The following is an 11,197-nucleotide window of genomic DNA, read 5'->3' on the forward strand; positions in this document are numbered from 1 at the left end:
GTGATCAGGCCTACCACTGTTGTGTCGTCTGCAAACTTAATGATGGTGTTGGAGTCGTGCCTGGCCATGCAGTTGTCGTGTCTTTGGCATCATTAAACTGAAGACTGTTATTTTATCAAATCAATTCTCTGTAATTATTATTACGTGATTAAACTAATCACGTAAATGTAATTAACTAGGAAGTCGGGGCACCAAGGAAAATATTCAGATTACAAAGTTATAATTTTCCTAATATAACTTTCATATACTTTAATATCTGATCAATTAATCTTCTAATTAATGAATTATTCTTTACCTCACATAAGTCTCATTCCAAACATCGTAAATTGTTGGTTATCTGCACGAACCCAGTCTTCACTATGAATCATCCATACATCAATTGTCTCAATCATTTATTTATTAACTAACAAAATAATCACAGAAATGCATAAAACAAACAAACAAAGTAGATATGGTTACAAAGAAATGATAGGGGATGTGCCCTAGTGGGCTAAACCGGTATGGCGGCTTGGTAGACAAAGGGACTGAGAAGGCGTGAAAGACAAAAGACACTACACAGTTGATAATTCTAACAATTGAAATGCTAATCCTTTGCACATGAACGCTCACTCATTCGGGAATAATTGCAATCAATATATATATTTACGCTCAGTGTGTCGTCGTGATCTCTGTTGGAATTGTCCTTTTCTGTTGGAGAGTTCAGCCAAGATTCTCTCTGCGTCCCTGGAGTCTTTGGTTAGAATGGATATTTCAGAGTAACATTCAGAAATGTTCTTATAGATAGATGTTTTGGCGGTTGTCGGTCTTCACGTTCAATGGTACAGAATTTCTAGCTGCAGACTAGTAATTAGTATCAAAGATTTGCTCTTATTCTGTCAGCATCGATAGTCTCAGAGTTTAACCACATGGTATGGTTAAAAGATTCAGCAACCATTACAACCTTAGCTCCCTCGATGGTCGAGGTACACATGGTCTCTACTCAAACCTTAGCTCCCTCTGTGATCGAGGTACTGGTCTACTGGGAAATTCCCAATGTGGGGGTTATATCCATAACCGTAGGAAAGGGCTGTCCCATGATGCCAGATCAATGTCTGTGCTCATGGGGCGGGCCTATGACTTAGTTAAACTCCAACGGGAATTGGAGTTTCCTTCATTAACTTCTTTGGGATACCCCCCCCCCCCCCCCTTCTCTCAATTTCTGCCTGAAGACATACCCTAATCTAACTGTCTGTAGCTCAGGCCCAGAAGCAAGGATATGCATGTTCTTGGTATCATTTGAAAGGAAACACTCTGAAGTTTGTGGAAATGTGAATTGAATGTAGGAGAATATAGATCTGGTAGAAGAAAATACAAGGAAATAAACATACGTTTTCTGTTTTTTATTGTTGTTGCGTCATCTTTCAACTGAACAAGAACAGCCAAACATTCAGATATGATGCTGGGGATAATTTCGATGCAGAACATAAGATGGCAACAGTATTTGAAAAAAGTTTCAGAAAGATATCTTCAGGAATGAGTGAGCTACATGACATTGAGCATGTAGTCACCCAGGTGTCCCACACAAGTTGCCCAAATGTACCCAAGTGGCCGAATTGGTACAGTGAGAAGAGAGAAGGTTTCACAGGAGAACAAAGGAACCTCTTCTCCATCATAGAACTTGAGAACTGTCTGGCCATGAGGAGAGAGACTACTCTAGGAATTTATGACCTGCGATAACAGAGCCTGGGTGTAGGGGGTAGAGAGAGAGGTGGTGAGAGAGAGAGGGGGGATGGTGGAGAGAGGGGGATGGTACTCGCTATCCCCAAAGAGGGTCACATCATGACACAGTCGTGGTTGAACAGGGAGTACAGGAGGGGACTGAGCACGCACCCCTGAGGGGCTCCAGTGTTGAGGATCAGCGTGGCAGATGTGTCGCTACCTATCCTCACCACCTGGGGGCGGCCCGTCAGGAAGTCCAGGATTCAGTTGCAGAGGGAGGTGTTTAGTCCCAGGATCCTTAGCTTAGTGATGAGCTTTGAGGGTACTATGGTGTTGAACGTTGAGCTGTAGTCAACAAATAGCATTCTCAAATAGGTGTTACGTTTGTCCAGGTGGGAAAGGGCAGTTTGGAGTGAAATAGAAGTTGCATCATCTGTGGATCTGTTTGGGCGCTATGCAAATTGGACTGGGTCTAGGGTTTCTGGGATAATGGTGTTGATGTGAGCCATTACCAGCCTTTCAAAGCACTACATGGCTATGGACGTGAGTTCTACGGGTCTGTAGTTATTTAGGCAGTTTGCATTCGTGTTCTTGGGCACAGGGACTATGGTGGTCTGCTTGAAACATGTCGGTATTACAGACTCAATCAGGGACATGTTGAAAATGTCAGTGAAGACACCTGCCAGTTGGTCAGCACGTGCCCAGAGCACACGTCCTGGTATCCATCTGGCCCCACAGCCTTGTGAATGTTGACCTGTTTAAAGGTCTTAGTCACGTCGACTACGGAGAGCGTGATCACACAGTCGTCCGGACCAGCTGATGCTCTCATGTATGCCGCAGTGTTGCTTGCCTCGAAGCAAGCATAGAAGTGATTTAGCTCATCTGGTTGGCTTGTGTCACTGGGCAGCTCGCGGCTGTGCTTCCCTTTGTAGTCTGTAATAGTTTGCAAGCCCTGCCACATAAGACGAGCGTCAGAGCCGGTGTAGTACGATTCAATCTTAGCCCTGTATTGATGCTTTGCCTGTTTGATGGTTCGTTGGAGGGCATAGCAGGATTTCTTATAAGCTTCCGGGTTAGAGTCCCGCACCTTGAAAGTGGCAGCTCTACCCTTTAGCTCAGTGTGAATGTTGCCTGTTATCCATGGTTTCTGGTTGGGGTATGTACATTCGTGGCCAAAAGTTTTGAGAATGACACAAATATAAATTTTCACAAAGTCTGCTGCCTCAGTTTGTATGATGGCAATTTGCATATACTCCAGAATGTTATGAAGAGTGATCAGATGAATTGCAATTAATTGCAAAGTCCCTCTTTGCCATGCAAATGAACTGAATCCCCCAAAAACATTTCCACTGCATTTCAGCCCTGCCACAAAAGGACCAGCTGACATCATGTCAGTGATTCTCTCGTTAACACAGGTGTGAGTGTTGACGAGGACAAGGCTGGAGATCACCCTGTCATGCTGACTGAGTTCGAATAACAGACTGGAGGCTTCAAAAGGAGGGTGATGCTTGGAATCATTGTTCTTCCGCTGTCAAACATGGTTACCTGCAAGGAAACACGTGCTGTCATCATTGCTTGCACAAAAAGGGCTTCACAGGCAAGGATATTGCTGCCAGTAAGATTGTACCTAAATCAACCATTTATCATCAAGAACTTCAAGGAGAGCGGTTCAATTGTTGTGATGAAGGCGCCCAAGAAAGTCCAGCAAGTGCCAGAACCGTCTCCTAAAGTTGATTCAGCTGCGGGATCGGGGCACCACCAGTACAGAGCTTGCTCAGGAATGGCAGCAGGCAGGTGTGAGTGCATCTGTACGCACAGTGAGGCGAAGACTTTTGGAGGATGGCCTGGTGTCAAGAAGAGCAGCAAAGAAGCCACTTCTCTCCAGGAAAAACATCAGGGACAGACTGATATTCTGCAAAAGATACAGGGATTGGACTGTTGAGGACTGGGGTAAAGTCATTTTCTCTGATGAATCCCCTTTCCGATTGTTTGGGGCATCCGGAAAAAAGCTTGTCTGGAGAAGACAAGGTGAGCGCTACCATCAGTACTGTGTCATGCCAACAGTAAAGCATTCTGAGACCATTCATGTGTGGGGTTGCTTCTCAGCCAAGGGAGTGGGTTCACTCACAATTTTGCCTAAGAACACAGCCATGAATAAAGAATGGGACCAACACATCCACTGAGAGCAACTTCTCCCAACTATCCAGGAACAGTTTGGTGACGAACAATGCCTTTTCCAGCATGATGGAGCACCTTGCCATAAGGCAAAAGTGATAACTAAGTGGCTCAGGGAACAAAACATCGATATTTTGGGTCCATGGCAAGGAAACTCCCCAGACCTTAATCCCATTGAGAACTTGTGGTCAATCCTCAAGAGGCGGGTGGACAAACAAAAACCCACAAATTCTTACAAACTCCAAGCATTAATTATGCAAGAATGGGCTGCCATCAGTCAGGATGTGGCCCAGAAGTTAATTGACGGCATGCCAGGGCGGATTGCAGGGGTCTTGAAAAAGAAGGGTCAACACTGCAAATACTCACTCTTTGCATCAACTTCATGTAATTGTCAATAAAAACCTTTGACACTTATGAAATGCTTGTAATTATTCTTCAGTATTCCATAGTAACATCTGACAATAATATCTAAAGACACTGAAGCAGCAAACTTTGTGGAAATTAATATTTGTGTCATTCTCAAAACTTTTGGCCACAAATGTATGTAAAGTCACTGTGGGGACGACGTCCTCGATGCACTTATTGATAAAGCCAGTGACTGATGTGGTGTACTCCTCAATGCCATCGGAAGAATCCCGGAATATGTTCCTGTCTGTGATAGCAAAACAGTCCTGTAGTTTAGCATCTGCTTCATCTGATCGTTTTTTTTGTAGACTGAGTCACTGGTGCTTCCTGCTTGTAAGCAGGTATCAGGAGGATAGAATTTTGGTCGGATTTACCAAATGGAGGGCGAGGGGGAGCTTTGTACACGTCTCTGTGTGTGGAGTACAGGTGATCTAGAATTTTTTTCCCCCTCTGGTTGCACATTTAACTTTGATCGAAATTAGGTAGAACTGATTTAAGTTTCCCTGCATTAAAGTCTCCGGCCACTAGGAGCACCACCTCTGGGTGAGCGGTTTCCTGTTTGCTTATTTCCTTATACAGCTGACTGAGTGCGGTCTTAGTGCCAGCATCTGTCTGTGGTGGTACATAAACTGCCACGAAAAGTATAGCTGAAAACTCTCTAGGCAAATAGTGTGGTCTGCATTTTATCGCAAGATACTCTACTTCAGGCGAGCAAAATCTAGAGACTTCCTTAGATTTTGTGCAACAACTGTTGTTTACAAATATGCACAGACCGCCCACTTCGTCTTACCGGAGTGTGCTGTTCTATCTTGCCGGTGCAGCGTATATCCCGCTAGCTGAATATCCATTTCATCATTCAGCCATGATTCCGTGAAACATAAGATATTACAGTTTTTGATGTCCCGTTGGTAGGATATTCGTGATCATACCTTGTCTAATATATTGTCCAATGATTGCACGTTGGCGAGTAATATTGACGGTCACGTCAGCTTTCCCACTCGCCTTCTGCGGATCCTTACGAGGCACCCCGCTCTGTGTCCTCTGTACCTACGTCTCTTCCTCTTGCAAATAACGGGGATGTTGGCCTTGTCAGGTGTTCGGAGAATGTCCTGTGCGTCCTGCTTGTTGAAGAAAAAATCCTTGTCTAATCCGAGGTGAGTGATCGCTGTCCTGATATCCAGAAGCTATTGTTTTGCCGTAAGATATGGTACATTGACTGGCTTTTTTGCCTTAAGCTTCTGGGTACATTGACTTCAATACAAAACCTAGGAGGCTCATGGTTCTCACCCCCTTCCATAGACTTACACAGTAATTATGTCAACTTCTGGAGGATGTCCTCCAACCTATTAGAGCTCTTGCAGGATGAACTGACATCTTGTCCACCCAATCAATGGATCAGAGAATTAATCTAGTACTGGAAGCATAAGCACTGCAGTGCATAAAATGGGGTGAGTAGTTGACTCAATGCGAGAGAAAGACAATAGTTGACTAGTGTTTAACAAATTAGTTTCTTCCAAAAATGAAGGAGAAGCAAGTGAGAGAGAGTGTCATTTTTTTCCAGTTTCACTTACTTAGCTAGCAAGTGAAGCTAGCTTGTTTAACCTACTCAAACACTCTGCTCAAACAGAGGGATGCTATGTTAGCTTGCTGGCCTATGACTATCTAACACAACACTGGAGCTCTTCCAAGTCATGGTAAGCTTTTGGTTTTACAAATGTATTGCTGCCTGTGTAAGTGCTAAACTGCTTACTGACTCTACAACTTTAGTGCATGATTGTAGCGGGTTTACTAACATGTTAGTTCTACTAGCTATGTTGACTATGACGTTACTTTAGCTTATAAGGTGACAATGATGAAGGCTGTGTGTAGTAGTGATATGGGGTGGCTTGGATTTTATATTTTTTTGCCTGGTCATATACAGCTGATGTGCTGTGCATTGAAGTCCACAAGCGAAGGGACAAGGTGAGAGGAGGAGAGCGCATAGATGTGATAAGGAATACAACATGGCTGCTATGAAAGTGAACTGTGTTTACATGTGATCAGGGGTCTATTCATTCTGCCGATTCTGTTGAAAAGCGTTTCTTAAACGGAAGCAAACAGAACTAAATTTGTCCAATAGAAACTCTCGTTTGCAACTGTTGGACTAATGACTACACCCTATATCAGCTAGATGCAGGCAAGAGTGTGCAAGGCGGTATTGAATGTGTCACTGTCTGTCACCTCAAATTTTGCTCTCGACCTATGTGCACCTACGTTGTAAACTTTAATTCATTGGCTAGGTTGTTGCAACCTCATGATAGGTATTTACTGCTGTTGCTGTGCCGGTGCAGCTGCGCTACATTGAGAGTAAGAGAATTAAAAGATGCGGGTCAGGTTTTTTTTTTCTGTGTCCAAATTGGGCTTAGGTTGTGGGCAGGGGCGTGGCAGTGGTTGTGGTCAATGTGTGTTCCATTTTTTGCTGTTTTAAAGCTAATTTCCTGTAATTCTACACATTTGCCATGAGGCAGAGAGAAACAAGTTCTGTTTTAAAGCTAATTTCCTGTAATTCTACACATTTGCCATGAGGCAGAGAGAAACAAATTCTGTTTTAAAGCTAATTTCCTGCATATCTAGAAAGTTTTACCATGGGGCTGAGAAAGAAATGGCAGTTTTTAAAGCCAATTTCCTGTTTTTAGTCGTTTAAGTTAACACTGAATGTTTTCCAACGCTAAATCATTTTCAAAAATGCTGAAAAAAACCTTGCAGGTACGCTGTTGGGGAGAACTTTGGCATCTCGGCCAGGAAAGAATGACTCAACGCTGTTCTCTCTTTCTGTCTCTCTCTCTCTCTCTGTCTCTCTCTCTGTCTCTCTCTATGTGCACAGTGACTCTTCCTTGACTCATCTTTTACTGGGGTTTACCCATTCCACCTCTCCGTGCCTCTCGGATCGGAGATTGGCCCAGGAGATAATACGTCTGCATTTTATTAGAGACTATAGCCCTTCCCTGGTGAGGATAACAAGCACGCAGATGAGCTTCCCTGAGACGATTTCTGACATTTTGTGCAGAAATTCTACGGTTGTGTAAGACAACAGTTACATCAGCTGTCCAGGTGGCTCGTCTCAGGCCATCCCGCAGGTGAAGAAGCCAGATGTGGAGGTCCTGGGCTGGCGTGGTTACATGTGGTCTCCAGTTGTAAGGCCCTTTGGACGTACTGCCAAATTCTCCAAAACGATGGAGGCGGCTTATGGTAGAGAAATTAATATTCAATTCTCTGGCAACAGCTCTGTTGGACATTGCAGTAGTCGCATGGCAATTGCACGCTCCCTCAACTTCAGACATATTTGGCATTGTGTTGTGACAAAACTGCACATTTTAGTGGCCTTTTATTGTCCCCAGCATAAGGTGCACCTGTGTAATTATCATGCTGTTTAATCAGCTTGATATGCTGGGGATATGCCACACCTGTTAGGTGGATGGATTATCTTGGCAAAGGAGAAATGCTCACTAACAGGGATGTAAACAAATGTGTGCACAACATTTCAGAGATGCATTTTGTGCGTATGGAAATTTTCAGGGATCTTTTTTATTTCAGCTCATGAAACTTGGGACCAACACTTTACATGTTGCATTTTTATATTTTTGTTCAGTATATTTCCTCTTCAACAAAACTGTTTGAATAAGGCTTGAAAATACTTATATGCTTTCTAAATATACACGGTATAATCAAATTATAAAACCACTAACCTTCCTTATAACTGTAAAGTACATATTTTCTAAAGGTGTCTCTCTTGATAAACAAATCTGCCCCCACCGCTGTGAATGTCACACAGATATCTAGCTCATTAGGAACTATGACAGTGTTTTTTGTTTAAAATCTATTAAGCATTTTAGATTAATGGCTATAAATCAATTTCCGAATGTGCTATAGTGATGAAACCACTCTCCCCTGCTGCGCTACGATGTAAGGATTGCAGGCATGTGCTTTGTCATATGGTTCAGCCATGAGTTGATGGACAGTCGGAAGAGTGAATGAAATGGTAGGGACATGCAAGCTTTAAGTGGTTTCAGGTTTCACATCTTATGTCACACAGGCGCAAGAAAATATACTACTGTGTCCTTGGGAACCTAGGCTATTGCTCAGTGTACGCAGAACGATTTATAAGCAAATATGTCGGTCTGAACCAGTACCAGAAACACGCATGTCCCCTAAACAGAAGACTTTACATCTAAGAGGTTTGAAGACGTGCATCCATAGATGCTATACTCCAAATTTGGTGTGGAGCGGTTCTGGAGAAGACATTTTAAAGTAGTCAACGTCATGAACATTTTTCCAAATTACATGAAAAGCATTCTGCATGATCTGTTCAATTTTGAGTTCTGATATTTGGCAAGCGTGGTAAGGATTAGAGAAGAAGCTCATCCTAGGTTGAGGTGTCAACCTAGGACCATAGCTTGAACCCTGCAATGTCTGCTTGCAGCTATATTTTATAACTTGTCTCTCTCTTTCTCTCGCTCTACTTTGGTTTCATCTTCATCTTCCCCTCCAACTCACTGCTCTCTGTCTCTCCCCTTCTTCCGCTGTCCTCCTCACTCTCTCTTCCCTGGCTTCCCTATATTCTCCTGCATTTCTCCTACCCCTCTTCCTCCCTTGTTTCTTCCCTCCCCATCTCTTCCTCCCGCCCCCACTCCCCTTCTCATCCCTCCCCTCCTTTCCCTCCCCAACTCTCTGTTCCCAGGTGGCAGAACTGGCCCCAGCCATGCAGGGTGAGATGGAGGTGAAGGAGGGATCCATCCATCTGCCAACAGAGGAGAATGGGGAGGTGGTGCAGATCGTCAGTTCTGTGGGCACCTGAGGGCCTGGAGAGGGAGATGGCCACCACAGAGATACAGAGGTGTGGATGAAAGGGATGGGGAGTGGGGGATTCAATAAATACAGACAATTAAATGAACAAACAATTAACTAAGAGAGAAAAATGAGCAAATGTCAACAGAACAGATCAAGAGAAGGGTTTTAGTTATTCCTCTGATTTATTGTCATCATCAGAAGAGGACATGGCCTGGGATTAAACCCCACCCATGAAGGATGCTGCTCAGGCAGACAGACCCTCACTGGCTACACCTCAGCGCTGGAAAAGCATGGAGCTATTAGAATTTAAGCTGATTGTCTCAATTTATATTTGCAGTAGGCTACGCTAACCCCCTAGACACGTACTTCCAATACTGTACTGTTCTCCTCTATAGCATCATGCAATCGTGCCATGTTGGACTGCTGTGGAAAGTAGTACAAGCCTAAAATGGGCACTTATTCATGGTTGAGTTTTCTTTGACTTTGCCTGTTTGTCCATCATTTCTGGTCTGGACCCCGGCTTTCGTTGCCATCTTTTCCCAGCTTTTCCCGAAATTATTGACACCCTTGATAAAGATGAGCAATAATGACTGTATGAAGTAATTAAGTAATTAAATTACTGAGCTATATTGTATGCTCAAAAAATGTGGTAATTATATTTTATACTAATACAATTGCTCAAATGTTTAGTTAACTCAGCAAAAAAAGAAACGTCCTCTATCTATTTTCAGAAAACTTAACGTGTAAATATTTGTATGAACATAACAAGATTCAACAACTGAGACATAAACTGAACAAGTTCCACAGACATGTGACTAACAGAAATGGAGTAATGTGTCCCTGAACAAAGGGGGGGGGGGTCAAAATCAAAGTAACAGTCAGTATCTGGTGTGGCCACCAGCTGCATTTAGCACTGCAGTGCATCTCCTCCTCATGGACTGCACCAGATTTGCCAGTTCCTGCTGTGATATGTTACTGCACTCTTCCACCAAAGCACCTGCAAGTTCCTGGATATTTCTGGGGGGAATTGCCCTAGCCCTCACCCTCCGATCAAACAGGTCCCAGACGTGCTCAATGGGATTGAGTTCCGGGCTCTTCGCTGGCCATGTCAGAACACTGACATTCCTGTCTTGCAGGAAATCACGCACAGAACGAGCAGTATGGCTGGTGGCATTGTCATGCTGGAGGGTCATGTCAGGATGAGCCTGAAGGAAGGGTACCACATGAGGGAGGAGGATGTCTTCCCTGTAGGCAACGTTGGTGCCGATGATGTCTGGTGAGGACCTGCCTTACAACAGGCCTACAAGCCCTCAGTCCAGCCTCTCTCAGCCTATTGCGGACAGTCTGAGCACTGATGGAGGGATTGTGCGTTCCTGGTGTAACTCGGGCAGTTGTTGTTGCCATCCTGTAAAAGTCCCGCAGGTGTGATGTTCGGATGTACCGATCCTGTGCAGTTGTTGTTACACGTGGTCTGCCACTGCGAGGACAATCAGCTGTCCGTCCTGTCTCCCTGTCGCACTGTCTTAGGCGTCTCACAGTACGGACATTGCAATTTATTGCCCTGGCCACATCTGCAGTCCTCCTGCCTCCTTGCAGCATGCCTAAGGCACTTTCACGCAGATGAGCAGGGACCTTGGGCATCTTTCTTTTGATGTTTTTCAGAATCAGTAGAATGGCCTCTTTAGTGTCCTAAGTTTTCAGTTTAAACTGTGACCTTAATTGCCTACCGTCTGTAAGCTGTTAGTGTCTTAACGACCGTTCCACAGGTGCATGTTTATTCATTGTTTATGGTTCATTGAATAAGCATGGGAAACAGTGTTTAAACCCTTTACAATGAAGATCTGTGAAGTTATTTGGATTTTTACGAATCATCTTTGAAGACAGGGTCCTGAAAAACGTGCGTTTCTTTTTTTGCTGAGTTTATTTGGTCCCATATTCCTAGCACGCAATGACTACATTGAAATTGACTTACATGTAGAGTTTCCAGAGAAAAATAAACTTGTTTTTGTTTTTCTTGCTGTATTTCTGTGGAGGACACATTCATGTGAATAAAATATTTTGTGGTGCCACAAATGTAAGTTTTGCTCTTACA

At 43.8% G+C, this 11,197-nt stretch overlaps 1 protein-coding gene across 1 annotated transcript in view; it reads left to right on the plus strand.

Moving 5' to 3' along the window:
* LOC120054050 (protein BANP-like) overlaps positions 1-9,794 on the plus strand; it is a 73,450-nt gene extending 63,656 nt beyond the window's left edge. Inside the window, exon 13 of the mRNA XM_039001418.1 lies at positions 8,996-9,794. Coding sequence (XP_038857346.1) covers positions 8,996-9,112 — 117 coding nt within the window. The 3' untranslated portion in view covers positions 9,113-9,794. The remainder of the gene's footprint in view (positions 1-8,995) is intronic.
* Positions 9,795-11,197: the final 1,403 nt, after the last annotated feature.

The sequence above is a fragment of the Salvelinus namaycush genome, chromosome 9 (genome assembly GCF_016432855.1).
Source record: "Salvelinus namaycush isolate Seneca chromosome 9, SaNama_1.0, whole genome shotgun sequence".
Lineage (NCBI taxonomy): Eukaryota > Metazoa > Chordata > Actinopteri > Salmoniformes > Salmonidae > Salvelinus > Salvelinus namaycush.